Source organism: Muntiacus reevesi, chromosome 3, assembly GCF_963930625.1.
Source record: "Muntiacus reevesi chromosome 3, mMunRee1.1, whole genome shotgun sequence".
Lineage (NCBI taxonomy): Eukaryota > Metazoa > Chordata > Mammalia > Artiodactyla > Cervidae > Muntiacus > Muntiacus reevesi.
The window spans coordinates 264,062,254-264,081,020 of record NC_089251.1 but is presented as its reverse complement, the minus strand read 5'-3'; the positions used below and the strand labels follow the sequence as shown (position 1 = coordinate 264,081,020).

General features: G+C 39.4%; 1 protein-coding gene across 11 annotated transcripts in view; it reads left to right on the top strand.

Annotated features, from left to right (window-relative positions):
* Positions 1-18,516, top strand: part of IWS1 (interacts with SUPT6H, CTD assembly factor 1) — a 54,885-nt gene extending 36,369 nt beyond the window's left edge. For 3 of the 11 annotated variants that reach the window (XM_065931964.1, XM_065931967.1, XM_065931966.1), the window contains 4 exons: positions 1,008-1,119; positions 1,698-1,754; positions 6,347-6,458; positions 11,823-18,516. In XM_065931964.1, coding sequence (XP_065788036.1) covers positions 1,008-1,119; positions 1,698-1,754; positions 6,347-6,458; positions 11,823-11,954 — 413 coding nt within the window. In that variant the 3' untranslated portion in view covers positions 11,955-18,516. Of the gene's footprint in view, positions 1-1,007; positions 1,134-1,697; positions 1,756-2,144; positions 4,719-6,346; positions 6,459-6,741; positions 6,900-6,928; positions 7,088-11,822 lie in introns of those variants that run through there. The other 8 variants (XM_065931965.1, XM_065931969.1, XR_010662526.1 and 5 more) reach the window with 7 other exon arrangements.
* The last annotated feature ends 251 nt before the right edge of the window (positions 18,517-18,767 follow it).

The window sequence follows — 18,767 nt, the reverse complement described above, 5'->3', positions numbered from 1 at the left end:
TTTAAACAATCCCAAAGCCATCACACGCACATACATGTCCATGGAAAAATTGTCTTCCACAAAACTGGTCCCTGGTGCCAAAAAGATTGGGACCGCTAGCATATACAGTCGGAGAAGGCAATGGCACCCCACTGCAGTACTCTTACCTGGAAAATCCCATGGACGGAGGAACCTGGTGGGCTGCAGTCCATGGGGTCGCAAAGAATCAGACACAACTGACCAACTTCACTTTCACTTTTCACTTTCATGCATTGGAGAAGGAAATGGCAACCCACTCCATTGTTCTTGCCTGGAGAATCCCAGGGACGGTGGAGCCTGGTGGGCTGCCGTCAATGGGGTCACATAGAGTCAGACACGACTGAAGTGACTTAGCAGCAGCAGCAGCATATGGAGTGGATAGCCACTCCCTTCTCCAGGGGATCTTCCTGACCCAGGGATGGAACCCAGGTCTCCTGCATTGCAGGCAGATTCTTTACTCTCCAAGCCACCATGGAGGTCCATATAATGCAGCAGTAAAAGAACAAAAACATCAGAGGGCACCTCTGGCCTTTTGCTGACTAAACAGTGTGCATGTAGGACATCTTTGTGTGTGCACTTTCGTTAACAGCTTTCTTAGGCTTGAATATAGGTCCGACGTCTGCACTATCAAAAGGTAATTTTTAAAGGTTTAAACCACTTTGACAACTAAGTAATAAAGGAGCTTGTTTTTGGTTAGAATAAGAACATAGAGAATTTAAAGATTTTCTGTTTTCAGTATTTGTAAACAATGTGATCAACAAGGCTTAATATCCAGAATATACAAACACTTCATACTACTCAGTATTTTTTAAAAAATCAGAAAATGGGCAGAAGACTTAAATAGACATTTATCCTATAAATGGTCCTGAAATAATGGTGTCTTTAAGGAGAGAATATTCTGAATGCCTAGACTATGACATTACCATAGGGTGTGATTATTTCAAGAATGCCACTCTGTTGACTAAATAATTAATTTCCCTTTGTTGTAGATGAATGGTCTCGGCCTATATTTGGTCTTACCTCAAACTACAAAGGAATGACAAGAGAAGAAAGGGAGCAGAGAGACCTAGAACAGATGCCCCAAAGGCGAAGAATGAACAGGTATGAGGGAACAGGTATGAGTAAGTGAAGTAAATACTATTGCTCTGGTAACTCAGGGTTTTTGCTGTTGTTGTTTTTTCTTTCTGTAAATAAAGATGATTAAGAAACCCATAAGATGATAAGAGTTTGTCTTTCCGCTTGCTATCTCTTGTAGTTCATAATACCATTTAAGTTTAAATGTGGGTAGTGTCTAGTGAAGCTTGTCACCTGCTCCCCCCAAGACTTTTCTGGTTGCATCTGACGTCTGCCACCGTTTTCGAGGTTGCTTCTGTTGTTGCAACCACTTACAGGAACAACTTTCTTAGTCTCTTTTCCAGATTCTTAGGGGGGAAAGATATTACTGGTTAAATTTGTATCCATAAACTGGATACAGTTGCATCTAGCAAGATCATTACAGGTGAGTGAAACCTGATGTGCAAATGATAACTGAAATAAATAGTACTAAGATTAGGAATTATTTTCTCTGATCCAATATAAAGGACCTAATTGTGATCTGAGTTTGATATTTCACTTTGCTCTTTTCCCTTAATTGTAAAGTTCTAACATTCCTAATATCTCATCAATTGCTTTTTTCCCAGCACTGGTGGTCAGACACCCCGAAGAGATTTGGAAAAGGTGCTGACAGGAGAGGAAAAGTAAGATTTTTTTGTATTGATTTACTTCTTAGACGATATTGTGAATGTTCTTGCTGCCTTAAGAAAAATAGCAAATGAAATGATGGTTCAGGGTGGTGGGGGATGATTTCTAGTGTAGCATTTATTGGATATCCACACTGTATTGGTGCTCTGGAGACTACAAGAAGATTGAAAAATAGTTCGAGTAAAGATTTTGTTGCCACTTGCTATATAATAAACTGTGTTAGGCTCCAGAAATACAGAATCATATTAAAAGTAGTCCATTCTCTCAAAGTCTTTAGAGGAGTCAGAGGCAAAGGGGAGAGCTTAAGCAAAGATGTAGGGTAAGCACTTAAGGCCTATTTTAGGGATGGTTAATAGCCAAAATCAGATTGATTCTATTCTTTGCAGCCAAAGATGGAGAAGCTCTATACAGCCAGCAAAAACAAGACGGGAGCTGACTGTGGCTCAGATCATGAACTCCTTATTGCCAAATTCAGACTTAAATTGAAGAAAGTAGAGAAAAGCACTATATCATTCAGGTGTGACCTGAATCAAATCCCTTACGATTATACAGTGGAAGTGACAAATAGATTCAAGGGATTAGATATCATAGACAGAGTGACTGTAGAACTATGGATGGAGGTTCATGACATTGTACAGGAGGCAGTGATCAAGACCATCCCAAGAAAAAGAAATGCCGAAAGGGAAAATGGTTGTCTGAGGAGGCCTTACAAATAGCTGATCAAAGAAGAGAAGCTAAAGACAAAGGAAAAAAGGAAAGATATACCCATTTGAATGCAGAGTTTCAAAGAATAGCAAGGAGAGAGAAAAAAGCTTTCCTCAGTGATCAATGCAGAGAAATAGAGGAAAATAACAGAATGGGAAAGACTAGAGAAAATTAGAGATATCAGGGAACATTTCATACAAATATGGGCACAGTAAAGGACAGAAATGCTATGGACCTAACAGAAGCAGAAGATATTAAGAAGAGGTGGCAAGAATACACAGAAGTATACAAAAAAGATCTTCATGACCCAGATAACCATGATGGTGTAATCACTCACCTAGAGCCAGACATCCTGAAATGCAAAGTCAAGTGGGCCTTAGGAAGCATCACTAGGAACAAAACTAGTGGAGGTGATGGAATTCCAGTTGAGCTATTTCAAATCCTAAAAGATGGTGCTATGAAAGTGCTATACTCAATATGCCAGCAAATTTGGAAAACTCAGCAGTGGCCACAGGACTGGAAAAGGTCAGTTTTCATTCCAATCCCGAAGAAAGACAATGCCAAAGAGTGTTCAAACTACTGCACAATTGCACTCATCTCACGTACTAGCAAAGTAATGCTCAAAATTCTCCAAGCTAGGCTTCAACAGTACGTGAACTTCCAGATATTCAAGCTGGATTTAGAAAAGGCAGAGGAACCAGAGATCAAATTGCCAACATCCGCTGGATAATCAAAAAAGCAAGAGAGTGCCAGAAAAACATCTACTGCTTCATTGACTATGCCAAAGCCTTTGATTGTGTGGATCACACCAAACTGTGGAAGATTCTTCAACAGATGGGAATACCAGACCACCTGACCTGCCTTCTGGGAAACCTGTATGCAGGTCAGGAAACAACAGTTAGAACTGGACATGGAACAACAGACTGGTTCCAAATAGGGAAAGAAGTATGTCAAGGCTGTATATTGTCACCCTACTCATTTAACTTATATGCAGAGTACATCATGAGAAACGTTGGGCTGGATGAAACACAAGCTGGAATCAAGATCGCTGGGAGAAGTATCATTAACCTCAGCTATGCAAATGACACCACCCTTATGGCAGAAAGTGAAGAACTGAAGAGCCTCTTGATGAAAGTGAAAGAGGAGAGTGAAAAAGTTGGCCTAAAGCTCAACATTCAGAAAACTAAGATCATGGCATCACTTCATGGCAAACAGATGGGGACACCATGGAAACAGGAAGAGACTATTTTCTTGGGCTCCAAAATCACTGCAGATGATGACTGCAGCCATGAAATTAAAAGACACTTCCTCCTTGGAAGAAAAGCTATGACCAACCTAGACAGCATATTAAAAAGTAGAGGCATTACTTTGCCAGCAAAGGTCCATCTATCTAGTTAAAGCCATGGTTTTTCCAGTAGTCATGAATGGATGTGAGAGTTGGACTATAAAGAAAGGTGAGCACCACAGAATTGATGCTTTTAAACTGTGGTGATGGAGAAGACTCTTGAGAGTCCTTTGGACTGCAGGGAGATCCAACCAGTCCATCCTAAAGGAAATCAGTCCTGAATATTCATTGGAAGGACTGATGTTGAAGCTGAAACTCCAATACTTTGGCCACCTGATGCGAAGGACTGACTCATTTCTGCGAGATTGAGGGTGGGAGGAGAAGGGGACGACAGAGGATGAAGTGGTTAGATGGCATAACCAACTCGATAGGCATGAGTTTGAGTAAGCTCCAGGAGTTGGTGATAGACAGGGAAGCCTGGTGTGTTGCAGTCCACGGGGTCACAAAGAGTTGGAAATGACTGAGCAACTGAACTGAACTGAGTAGGTTGAAGTGATCAGGCAGTAACTGTAGTGCCTGAAGTCATGGAAGATAAGGTTGGAAATGCAGATATTGACCAAACTCTGAAGTGCTTTAAATCAAGATGAGGGATGTTTAATTCTCTGGTTTCCTAGAAACTTTTCTGAGCGTGGATGTGAAGTTAAATTTGATTTGGAATGCACTCCTGGTGTCATGCTGTGGGATGGGTTGCAGGGCAGAAGAGCTGAAAGTAGTGATACAGGTCAACTGAAACTGTAATGGAGAAGCAGAAAGTTGAGGAGAATTCGCAGGCACAAAACTGCCAGGAGTTGACTTGGTGGGTGATGAGCTGGCTAGAGTTGAAGATACCAACCAGAATTTTAAACTTAAGTAACTGAGGTGATGGTGTTACCCTTCACTAGAGTGGAGAGGCGTTGATGTGAAGTCATAGGTGAGTTTTTTCTTGAGCATATTAAATAGAAGGTGAATGAGGTAGTCCTGTAAATATCCTGGGTCTAGAGCTGGAATTTGAGCTAGAGACATTGATATTTATCTCCCTAGAAAAGATTGTTGAATCATGAAATTAACAGAGTGAAAAATAAACTGAACAGGGAATTCCCTGGTGGTCCAGTAGTTAGGACTCGGTGCTTTCACTGTAGTGACCTGGCTTCAGTCCCTGGTTGGGGAACTAAGATTTTGCAAGCGGCACAGTACAACAAAACAAAACAAAAAAACCACCTAAATGCATTAAAAAATAAACTGAATGCTTTCAAAAGGCGTGTAGCCACCAAAGGCCAGTGAGGAGCTTTGATCCTACACATTGGAAGAGAACCTAGAGAAGGACAAGGTTGCCCCGGAGGGTGCTGTGGTGGAGAGTAGACTTCAGAGCGGCTGTGCAGTGAGTGCTGGCAGTTACGCAGCACCCACATCACAAAAGGAAAACAGGAAGTGAGTTGGAGGGAGCACGTGTCATTTACTTGTGGATAGGTTTGCCGATAGTGGCCTCAGGGGGGAAATAAGAGTTGTGGGAAATTTTCTAGTCAGTTAATCTATTCACATATATGAAAGTTATAGAAGCTTGATATTTAAGAATAGAGCAAACCATACAAGGGAATAGAAACAGTTTAGAATCTTTTAGCCTTCTCTTCCACCCCCCACCCCAACATACACACATATCCAATCTCCATTTACCAGTGGAGATAGTTACCTAAAAGTTGAGAGATTCGAATTCCCAGACACTGAATAGGCTTTACTTTGGAAGGATGGCAGTCTCACTTTAGTCTAGCATGGTAGTTCTCAAATTTGTATGTGAAAGTTACTGTATGTGACACCATTAAATCCTGGCAAGGATGCATGAAAACTAGATTACTCATCCACTGCTGCAGGTAAAATGGTACAGCCACTCTGGAAAATAGTGTGGTGGTTTCTTATGAAGAAACACATACACAGAGATTAAAGAGTGCGAGTAAAACGGGAAAATGTAAATAAAAGTTGATGGGTGACAGCAGCATCAATATCCTGCTTGTGATAGTGTGCTGTAGTGATTTGCATGTTGTTTTTTGAGAGAGACACTGGATCTCTCTGTATTAATTCTTAAAACTGCATGTGAATCTGTATCTCAAGTTTTTTTTTTTTTTTTAAACAAAACAGGAAACAGACCAAAAGATTACTGTATGAGTTGCATATGCACAAGCATGTAAACCGCTTTATGGGCATACTCAGTTTGGGAGGTCATTTTGACTGCCTGACTTCATCTCACAAGTGAACGCAAGTGACTCCATTAGACCAGAGAAATTGAGATTCAGAGTCCTCATGGAGGAGCCAGCCTTAGAAAGGAGAGAGGCACGATTATATCTGAAGCTGAGAAGAGGGGATAAGGAATCCTGCAGAGGAAGTTTTGGGGAAAGTTGAGCAATTGATAGAGCAGTATGACTGATGATGAAGCCATCTAAGACAGCAGGACGTGGATGGGGTGACTTCGGGGAGGGCAGAGGAGGTTTGACACAGATGTGCAGATGAGTGGCATGGGCCCAGCTAAGGCTGGCTGCATAAGCAGTGTGCTCTTCTTCCCATTCTTAGGGCTCTTAGACCTGGAGATCCTGGATTCTGCGCCCGGGCAAGGGTCCCCATGCCCTCGAACAAGGACTATGTTGTCAGGCCCAAGTGGAATGTGGAAATGGAATCATCCAGGGTAAGTAATCAGTCCAGGGACAGCAAGGTGGATCTGAAATGCAGATTGCTGTCTTTTACTTCATGTTTGAGAACCCTTAAGCAGCTCTTAAAAGTTTATCTAATTTGAAGAGAGCTATTTTCTCTTTTATCTAGCCAGATAAAGACCATTATTACTGGTGAGCATTACTTCAGATTTTAAGAAACATTATCAGTTGGGAAGTTTCTTTATATTAACTCCTTTTATTTCAACTGAACCTTGAAGGCTAGAGTGTTTTGATATAGTCTTTTTTTTTTTTTTTTAGAACCCTGAGAAACAGAACTCAGCTGCTTTTACAGCCTACCCCTCCCTTCCTGTTTAGCTGTTTTTAAGTCAGTCTGTTATGAAGTGTTTAGGGTAGACACTGTCACCATCACTGTAAATACTACTCGGTGATCCTCATTGCTGCTCAGTAATCTTTCTTTATTCTTCATTCAAACTACTCTTTCTAGCCTGGTATTCTTAAAAAGGGCCTAAGCCGATTGGAAAAGCATAAGAGGAGATTTGCAGAACAGAAACGACTCAGCAAAGTGCACCGTGCTGTCAAGTTCAGCATTGAAGGCAACAGGATGCCCCTGTAGGCCGGGCCCTGCCAGAGCGTTACCTGGGAGGTATCCCCAAGGAAGCATGCTCTGCATGGGCTTGAGCAGCTAGAGTGGAAACAAGTGTGTGCGTGCTTTCCTAACCAGAAAAGGCCAGGACCTCTTTAGTTCTGAAATAATGACCGAGCCAGGCACCCAGTGACATTCTAGTCGTCCTGAATATTTAGAAATTGATTTGAGGTTCCCTTCCTTTATCAGTCGGAGAAGGCAATGGCACCCCACTCCAGTACTCTTGCCTGGCAGATCCCATGGATGGAGGAGCCTTGTAGGCTGCAGTCCATGGGGTCGCTAAGAGTTGGACACGACTGAGCGACTTCACTTTCCTTTATCAGTACCCCAGTACATAATTACCTCACTGATAGATATTTTGGTCTTTCTGCCTGGTACCCTTTTTATTAAAAAGGTTTTTGTCAGGGCCCAGAATCAGAGTGGCTGGTCTGCCTTACAGGCATATAAGCTGGTTAGTAACATCCAGGTGGAAGGGAGGTGGCTTCCTGTTGTCAGTGGCTCAGTAACCTGCCTTTGAGGGCTCATTGCATAAATCCTGACACTGAATACTTAGGAGATAAATTTAACTGATATACGAAATGAAGGCGACTTTGGAGCATTCACAAAGCCAGACCCGCTGACCTGCTGTGCTCCCGGGTTACCAGCAGCAGTCTGCTGCAGTGGACAGTTGAGAGTCTAAGTGTGTTCTCTGCCCTCTGTGACCCCTGCTCGGGCAGCTGTTTCCACAGACACACTCGCTTTCCTGCACGTTCACTTTGCTATTAAGCTACTATCAAGACCAAGCACACAGTCTTTTTTATTGAGAATAAATAAAGGGTAGAAGAGCACTGGTTCTGTGCTAAGAATTCTTTCATCTCTGCTTCCTTCCCTGTTTTCTCCCCACTACCCCTCCTTTTGGTCAGACCTTGTGCCTTGTGGGGTCTCAGTTCTCTGACCAGGAATTGAACCCGGGCAGTGAAAACCTGTGGAGAAGGCAATGGCAACCCACTCCAGTATTCTTGCCTGAAAAATCCCATGGGCAGAGGAGCCTGGTGGGCAGCAGTACATGGGGTCGCGAAGAGTCAGACACAACTGAGCGACTTCACTTTCACGTTTCACTTTAATGCACTGGAGAAGGAAATGGCAGCCCACTCCAGTATTCTTGCCTGGAGAATCCCAGGGACGGCGGAGCCTAGTGGGCTGCTGTCTAAGGGGTCGCACAGAGTCAGACACGACTGAAGTGACTTAGCAGCAGCAGTGAAAACCTGAAGTACTAACCATAAAACCACCAGGGACGTCCCCTCTTTCCCTTTTCTCTTCTATTTCTGTTTCCCTTGATATCCCTCCTTCTCCTCCCCACCACCCCTGTTTTTCTTTACCTTTGCTATTCTCACTGTCTCTTCCTTTCTTTTATTCTTCTCTTTCATACTATATTTTCTTCCCCAGCACACTTATTTTAGAAAATCAGGATCTACAATAGGGCAGAGAAAAATGTAATGAAAAATCGTAGTGGCCTGTCTTTTTTCGAAGGGCATGTGCCTGTCTGCTGGTGTTGATAGTTTGGATCCCACCCTCCCTGTAGGTGTTGGGGAGGTGGGAAGAGGTAGCCCAGCCTCTTGCTAGACTGAGACATGACCAGCATGAGGAGAGGGAAGTTCAGAGTTCTTCTTTGTCCAACATTCCCAAGATCAAAATGGACTGTTATTTATCTTGGCCTGTCTGGCTTATACAGCTCTATCCGAAAAATAATAATAAGGCATGTTTTGGGAGCTGATCTCGTAGCTCAGTTGTTAAAGGATCTGCCTGGAATGCAAGTGACCCGGGTTTGATCCCTGGGTTGGGAAGATCCCCTGGAGAAGGAAATGGCAACCCACTCCAGTATTCTTGCCTGGAGAATCCCATGGACAGAGGAGTCTGGCAGGCTACTGTCCATGGGGTTGCAAGAGTCGGACACAACTTAGCGACTAAACTACAAACCATCACCTCCCATGTTATATTTCAGTAAATTGTCCTGACACTGTTTCCCTATTAAGATTCCTCACATACTCCCTCAAGGCTCTCACACTGTACAGACACTAATGAGTGTTACTGGAAAACATGCTTCCTAAGAAAAAACTGGAGTGAACTAATGGCTTTCACATGAAATTCTTTTTGTTTTAAGTGTAATTTTATTTTTGAAATTACATGAGTAAATATACTGTAGAATAAACCCCCTTCCCCAAAGTTCTATTCTTCCTCCATGTAAAGCACCACTGTTAACAATTTTGATGTATTACATGTATTTTCAGTAATGTTTTAAACTTAGTTTTTCCTGCTTATAATTGTAGAAAATTTTGAGATTATAAAAAGGAAAATCACTCACCACTCAAAAGCAATTTGACAAAAATTTTGCCTTGTTTTCTATTGATATTTTAATATAATTAAAATTATATTTATATAATTTTGATCACTTCCTCACATTAAATCACCTTATATATTTATCATTTGTAATGGCTGCATAAGTTTATCATGTAAAAATATATTAATAATTTGTTCATTCTTCATGGTTTCTGATTTTTCACTTCTAAATCAATAACCTGCACTAACTACATTGTATGTTTATATGCTAATTTATTCCATGGAATGCTTTTAAAATAACATTTAAATGACAAAGCAGTGCATGTTTTTATATAAATCTTTAAATACAAAAAGCACAAATAAACTTAGTGTCACTTGTAATCCCACCACACCTTATATTAACATTCTGGGTTATTTCTTTAATCCTTTATATATATGTGTGCATAAACATATTATTACTGGTTTGGGGTTTCTTTTGTTGTGGTGGTAGTGTTTTAACTTTTAAACAAAATTGTGATCATTTTCTTTTATACCTTGTTAGGTTTGTGTTTTACTTAACATGGTAAAAATTCATTTGAGTAAACCTTCTTCAGTGACTAAATATTGTATTATAATATGATTGTACCATATTTTTTAAAGCAAACCTATCTTGCTAATCTTTTAGGCTACTTTTGATTTTTCACTGATAAAGTGGTGCAGCAATTCAGTTTTACTGTCCTAGGGTGTAGGGTTAAGAAATCAAGAGAGAAGTTACTGAATTTGACATGCTAGGTACTCAGTTTTGTGTATTTTCAGACTTGGGGTAACCAGGCATTTGCCAGCTATGAATCTTATGATCTATAACAAGGGGTAGATCAGTGCAGCCTTGGTGTGTCCCAGTTGCTGAGGTTAGAGGGCTCAAATTCTTACAGAATGTGCTGGGAGTGGACAAGAAGTCCAGGCTGATGTGTAGAGCTGCTGGGGGTTGGTCAGTGGGCAGAGGTCTGAGCAGCTAAGGCTTCCAGTGTGCACTGACTGCATATACTGAAAATAGGAGCACATTGTCTGAAAGGAAGTCAGATACTTGGGACTGTCCAGAAATCTGGGGTATTGCATAGGGCGATAGTTCTTTCTCATCTGATAATGAATTTTTACACCCCTTCACAGGGCTAGTGCCAAATACTAAAATTGATGTTAATATAATATTTGTAATTGGGATGTACATAGAAAATCTAGGATGGATATCAATGTAGCTCTTATTTAAGAATGATTTATTAGAGATCCTTGCTTATATCTGAGGTAGAAGCTAAATCTAAAGGTGATATAAGCCTAGGAGGGGTTCCCCAACTCAAAAGAACTTCACCACACTAGTACCAGCCCTAAAGTATTTCCTAGTCTCTACCTTATTTTAGCATTCTTTGGATTAAGCTTCACAGGTGATTCAGTAGTAAATTTCTAGGGAAAAGAACTAAAAGACCTCATCTCTTTTTAACTACTCAACATTCATGAAGATTGGGATTGCTGGCATTACTGTAGCAAACAAGAAGAGTTTACCCTGATCCAACATAAATGGCAGACCTTTTCAGCATTTCCTAAAAGTGTCAATTTCTTGGAGACCACACTTTTTCAAGACCTAACAATCTTTTCAAAATACAGAAGAAATTACCTAACAACAAATCTTTAACCATAAAAGGGCAAGTAGAAAGAGAATGCAAGAAGTAGTAAGCCCCTTGGATCAAGAGACTTAATTTACTTTTCTTTTTGTGTCAAACTGATTGCAAAGGAGTAGTAATAGTAGTAGTAGCTGATGTTTATTTTGAGCCCTGATTGTGTGCTTGTATTTGTTATTATTACCTGATTCACTTCTCCCAGCAGTCCTGGAAGTCATTCAGACAAGGGGCATCATTTGCACAGGGTTATAGAACCCTGACTATTTCTAATCTGAAACTAGAGCTCCAGCAAGCACTTAGCAGTTCTGATATCATTCGTTACGCTTAGGGTTTTTTGTCGATGACTTTCCTTGCCTTAGAAGATCATAATTTTTTATGCCAACACTGTTTGAACTTGTATATGTCAAATGGTCACCTCCATATGTGGTGTTTGAAAGGGAAAAGCATACAGTCAAAATGTAATCTGATGAATTAGGTTCATTCCTCCCCCGTTTCTCTCTCCTAGCAAATTTCTGTGGACTTGAGGCGAAATTTAAAAATACGGCACAGATAACAACAAAATTATTCTTCTCTGAGAGAGCTTAATACGCATTTCTGACACTGCTGTGTATACTTGCTCTGTTGTTCCTGAGGTCACCAAAGCTTATTCTGGTTATTCCAGACCTGGGAACTCTTCAGTCTGATGACTTTCAGATAAAAGAAGATTAAAAACAAAACTAAATGTATGAATGTATCAGTAATTTGCTGTTTAATTTTTACCCCACTCTTAGTTTCAGGGGACCTCCAAGAAGGGTATCAGTCGACTGGATAAACAGATGAGAAAGTTCACAGACATCAGGAAAAAAAGCAGATCTGCACACGCAGTAAAAATCAGCATCGAGGGCAATAAAATGCCCTTGTGACTGCCTGGGAGGTTCCCCATCGCTACTCTTAGGAAATGCGCTATGGACTCTTTGGAGAAAGACGATATTTTAAAAACTTTTTTAGTGTACCTGTAAATGATTCAACTTGTATCAGATGTCATAGGATTCACATTTCTCTCAGTTATATTTAAAACCATTTGTTGTGCACTTTGTACAGAAGAATAGTAGTCATACTTCTATAAACTTTACACAATAAAATTCCATTCTGGTTTTGGGGGGCTGTCTCTTCATTGTCTTCAAGGGTGCATTCTCTACCGGGGTGAAAATTGGTTCTTGGTGAGTGAAGAAAAATTGCAGCTGTTACAGTGGTTTGACCCTTCAGAGTTCAACCTTCCAACTCCGGTATGGTTTGGCCTCCATCCGTGTTCCTCACCGTGCGCTTCTTAAGACCCTTGGGATTTCCTGGGTACTAGGAATGTCTTTGTGTTGCTAATGAGGTGAGTCATGGTAGACCCCTGGATAACTAGGATGGGGACTGGTCACCAGAAAGGACCTACCACACAGAGGGTTGGAATTTGGGGCAGGCCCCATGGTGGGTGGGTGGGGACCCTGGAGATTGACCTGACCTAGTTGTAATGCCCCATGTTGTAATCAGTCGTGCCCAAATAATGAAGCCTCAGTTAAAAACTCGAAACACTGAGGCTCAGTGGAGCTTCCTGACTAGTGAACACTGATGTGCTGCAATGGCGATGTGCCTTGATTCCACAAAGAAAGGGTGCAGAAGCTCTGCGTTTCCTCCCAGACCTTACCGCATCTTCCATGTGTCTTCATTTGGTTGATCCTCATTTGAATCCTTTATAATAAAACTCATTATAAGGACGTCCCTGGTGGCTTAGACGGTGAAAGCGTCTGCCTACAATGCGGGAGACCCGGGTTCGATCCCTGGGTTGGGAAGATCACCTGGAGAAGGAAATGGCAACCCACTCTAGTACTCTTGCCTGGAAAATCCCACGCACAGAGGAGCCTGGTGGGCTACAGTCCATGGGGTCGCAAAGATTCGGACACGACTGAGTGACCACCTTCACTTTCACTTCCAGTTATAAGGGCAGTGCTTTCCAGAGTTCTGGGAATCATTTTGGCAAATTCTTGAAAGTGCAGGAATTATGGGAACCCCCAGATTTGTAAGTAGTCAGAAGTTGAGAAGGACTCCACTTTCAGACATCTCAAACGGGGGTAACGTGTGGAGGATAGACCCTAAACCTGTGGAGTCCGATTCTGACTCCAGCTGGTCAGTGTCAGAATCAAATGGCAATGTCTTAGTAGGGATTGAAACAAAATACTGACAAAGTCATCTTAGTATTTCTCTTGTTAAGGAAATTTTTAGTGACTTGATTTCAGTTAGTTTAAATTTCTTTTCTTCTTGGGGGAAGGGGTTTCCTGCAATTTGAAAAAAGGTTAAGAAGTACTATCTAAGAGGAAACATGGACACGTTGAAAATCACTATAATTGCTGATGAGCAACCAGGCAATTGAGATAGAGAATAGTATAGCTTACAGCTGTATGGTTCTATTTTTGTGATACTTTAAAGGCATTTTTATAGTCTCTGCAGACTTATTTGTGAGAAATCTCATTAATCAAGATGACTAAATGCAAGAATAATTTATTTTAATTATAGAAATCTTATGTTACAAATTGGGGAAGGGTTATCTGACTTGATATTCAGAAACACATGAGATTGTTGATATAAGTCCTTGAACAACCAAAATATGAAGTTTGTGCATTTATAAAACCCTTTCAATAAATTTAAAAGTACAAATGTGATTGTTGTAAAAAGAAGGTAGGTAAAGATAGAAGTAATAACTAACCACTAGGTGGAGGTGGGAGAACAGCTATTATCTGCAGCGTCATTTTTGTATCATACTCTGAAACACTTGTGAGAACAAGCACAGCCATCTACTGAAGCAGATGTTGATGACCTTGATCATTAAAAATTCTAAACAAGAAAAGTAAAGTAGCACTTTAAAAAGACTTGAAAACTATTGATGTACCATTCTAGCATTTAAAGTGTTAAATCCCAGTCATCTAAAAATTTCACCTATTTAGGGTTAAAATTCGTGTGGTGCCAGGTGTTAATGTGATAATCATACTTGAGAAATTTTAAATGTCAAAAAAATAGTATTTTCTGTATAAAATGGCCATTGCTGCATGGTTTATTTTAGTCTCAAAACTGGTCAAGAATAGCCTTGTTTTCTAAATTGGAAATAGTTCCAATTTACAATAATGTTGCAAGAATGGTAAAATAAACCCCATATACATTTCATCTCTGTACAGCAAGTGATAATGTTCTGCCACGTTTGCTTTATCACAGAAGTGTAACTTGCTTACAGCTTGTCTCTTGATCCCCAAATACTTAAGCATATTTCTTTCCAAAACAAGGACCTTCAGTTTGTCCCCGTGTTGGTAGTGGTAACTTTGACCACATGGATGCAGTGATGCAGAATCACATTTATTTTTTCAGTTAACAAGTTTTAATTGATTAATTTTAACATGGGAAATTGTGTGTGAATATGTAAAATACCCATAAAATTTGCCATCATAGAGGACAGTTTTTAAGTATGCAGTTGGTGGCAATACAGTATTCACTTTGTTGTGCAGCAATCACTACTTTCCATCTCCAGAAATCTCAGCTTGCAAAACTGAAACTACCCTTTGGACAGTCACTCCTTTCTCCACTCTCCCCTTAGCCTGGCAAGCGCCATTCCACTTTGTCTCCAATTTTGGCTGCTCTGGGTATCTCATGTAAGTGGAATCATACATTACTTTTTTTGACTTGATCACTTAGCATACTGTTCTCAAGGTTCATCCATGTTGTACCATTCATTTTAAGGTTGAATAATAATCTATGGTCTGTATATACCACCTTTTGTCAACTCATTTGTTGACAGACACTTGGGTTGCTTCCATCTTTTGGCCATTGTGAATAATACTGCCATGAACATGAGTATACAAATACTTCTTTTGAGACCCTACTTTCAGTTTTTTCAAGTATATACCCAGAAGTGAAAATGGTGGATCATATGGTAATTCTATGTTTAATTTTTTGAAGAACTGCCATACTATTGTCCATAATGGCTATATCGTTTTACATTCTCACCAACAGGACCAATTTGTCCACATCCTCACCAACGCTTATTTTCTGTTTTTTTGATAGTAGCCATCCTAATAGATGTGAGATTGTATTATATTGTAGTTTTGATTTGTATTTCCCTAATAATTAGTAGTACTGAACATTTGTATTCTTTTGGGGGCTTTGGATATCTTCTTTAAAGAAATGTCTTTTCAGATCCTTTGCCCATTTTAAAAGTAAGTTTTTCCTTGTTGAGTTGTCAGAGTTCTCTATGTATTCTGGATAACTTTATTAGATTTGCAATTTTTTCCCCATTTCTTGGGTTGCAGTTTCACTGTTGTACCCTCTGACACATAATTGATTTTAACTTTGATGTAGTTCAGTTTATTTGTGTCCTCTTTAATTGCCAGCTCTTCTGTGGTGTCCGAGAAATAATTGTCAGATCCGATATCATGAAGCTTTTCTTACATTTTTTTATAAGAGTTTTATCTCTTGTATTTAGGTCTTTGATCCATTTTGAGTTAACTTGCATTTGATTTAAGGTAAGCATACACCTTTTTTTTTTTTCACATGTGAATATCTAGTTTTTAAAACACCATTTGTTGGAAATATTGTCCATTCCCATTGAATGATCTTGGCACCCTTGTCAACAATTATTTGACCATGTGTGTCTATTATGTCTTTTTCTGGACTCTTATCAGTATGCCTGTCTTTGTGCCAGTACACCACTTTGACTACTGTAGCTTTGTATTAAAATTTTAAATCAGAAAATGTGGGTCCTTATACTTAATTCTTTTTTTAGACTGTTTTGGCTATTTGGGGGTCATTTGAAATTTTGTTTGAATTTTAGAATGAACTATTCTGTAATCAACATCATTGGGGTTTTGATAGGGATTGTATTGGTTTGGTAGGTCACTTTGGGTAGTATTGACATCTTAAGAATCTTCCAATTTATGGACAGACACATAACGTCTTTCTGTATGTTGTCTTCATAACGTCTTTCTGTATGTTGTCTTCTGTAACTTCTTTCATCAACTTTGTGTAGTTTCCAGTGCACAAGTCTTTCTTTCACCTCCTTGGATAACTTTAGTCCTAAGTATTTTATTCTTTTTGACACAGTTGTAAATGGAATAGTTTTCTTAATTCCCTTTTAGGATTTTTCATTGTTAACACGTAGAAATACAACAGATTTTTACATATTAATTTTATATCATTCAACTTTGCTAAATTTGCTAATTATAACGTGTGGGTGTGGGGCGTAGTCTTTTGGCACATCTACGTATAAGATTATGTCTACCAGTAGATTTTGTTTATTTCCAATTTGGTTAACTTTTTTTTCCTTAGGTAATTGCTCTGGCTAGGACTTCTAGTACTGTTTGATTAGAAGTCTCCAAAACGGGCATCCTGGGACTTCCCTGGTGGCCCAGTGGTTAAGAATCTGCCTGCAATGCAGGGGATGTGGGGTTGATTGCTCGTCAGGGAGCTAAGACCTCACATGCCACAGAGCAACAAAGCCTGGTCACCACAAATAACCTGTGCACTACAGCGAAAGATCCTGCCTGCTGCCACTAAGACCAGAAGCAGCCACATCAGTCAATCCAATAAATATTTTTTAAGTGGGCATCCTTAATTTTTCCAGATCTTAGAGGAAGAGCTTTTGGTTTTCCACCACAGAGTATGATGTTATCTGTGGTCTTGTCATGTATGGCCTTTATTATTTTGTTATAGTTTCCTTCCGTTCAGTTTGTTGAATGTTTTTTTATCATGAAAAGATGTTGAATTTTGTCAAACACTTTTTCTGCAGCAATTAAGATGGTCATGTGATTTTTACCCATTCTGTTAATGTTGTGATGTATTACACTAATTGATACTTGTGTTTTGAACCACAAAGTACATAATTCTTGTATGTACTGTTGAATTTTGTTGGCTAAGATTTTGTTGAGGATTTAAAAAAAAAAATTTACTATGGAAAACACCATGATTTTGTTGCTGTCATTAACATTAGTCACAAGGTGATTAAAATTTTTGTTTACCTCTATATTAATGAGAGTTGGACTGTGAAGAAAACTGAGTGCCGAAAAATTGATGCTTTTGAACTGTGGTGTTGGAGAAGACTCTTGAGAATCCCTTGGACTTCAAGGAGACCCAGCCAGTCCATCCTAAAGGAGATCAGTCCTGGGTGTTCATTGGAAGGACTGATGCTGAAGCTGAAACTCCAGTACTTTGGCCACCTCATTCGAAGAGTTGACTCATTGGAAAAGATCCTGATGCTGCGAGGGCTTGGGGGCAGGAGGAGGAGGACGACAGAGGATGAGCTGGCTGGATGGCATCACCGACTCGATGGGCATGAGTTTGAGTAAACTCTGGGAGTTGGTGACGGACAGGGAGTCTTGGTGTGCTGTGATTCATGGGGTCAGAGAGAGTTGGAGACGACTGAGTGACTGAACTGAACTGAACTGATATTAATCGAATACTCTCTTGTTTTAACTGTTGGAATCATTGAATACCTATGATACCTAATGAACGTACACTCTTGTTTATATCATATGCTGTAGTCATATGATTCCTAGACGATGGCCTTGCTCTTACTGCTCATTGATATTTCTTACCTAACAAAAAGCAACTTGTATTTTAACTTTAAAGTTAACAGTACTTTTCTAGCTCTTCTGGCAGTGTGGCCTAATTCAACTGCTTGAGTTGGTGCAATACACAATGGTATTACATGTGGCAAGAGAATTATTATAACATGTTGACTGTTAACCTCCTCTACTGGTAAGAATAAAGGGTTAATTAATGAAATACCTGTAATGGAGACAATTCAGAATTTTAAGGGCAATCTCTAATTACTCTATTTTAACATTCAATTTGATACAAGTTCTTTATTTTTGAAAATGTGGTAATATATACAGTTTATCCGTATATAAAGTTACCTCTTAACTAAAGTGAACCTTGAGATAATTGTTTAGTATCTATGTAACTTTTTTATTGCTAAGAGCTTTTTTTTGAAGTCATAATACATTTTTGAAAATAATTCAAAGACACTATCTTTTTAGCTTAATAAATTTTATTTTCTTAGGGTGAAAATAAAAGGCTATCAACTTATGCAGAAATTGAATTTAACCAACATTTATGTTTAGATCATGATACTTAATGATATAGGGAATCTCAAAGGGTAGAAAGTATGAACCCAACTTCAGGAAGTTTATAACCTTGGAAATAATTAGAAATGATAATTTCACTCTAATGATAATCAGTAATAATTATCACTCTAAAGAATTGATATATTTCCTTAAACTGAATTGTTACAATGCAAGGGGGCGGTGCAGAGGGGTGAATTACTACAATTAAAAGTTATTTTCAAATAGATTTTTTAATATTACAGTCCGAAGCAGTGTTTTTTTGTTTTCATTGAGATATAATTGACATGCAACATTCTATTAGTTTCACATGTACAACATGATTCAGTCTTTATTTTGTAAAATCACTGCAATAAGTCTAGTTAATATCCATCACCATACATAGTTCAGATTTTTTTCTTGTGATGAGAACTTATTAAAATTTACTCCCTTAGCAACTTTAAAATATGCAATACAGTATTATTAACTACAGTTGGTGTGTTTGCTGTACATTACATTCCTATGACTTAACTATCCTGGGAATTTGTACCTTTTGATCCCCTTCAATCCATTCTGGTTTTGGGGGGCTGTCTCTTCATTGTCTTCAAG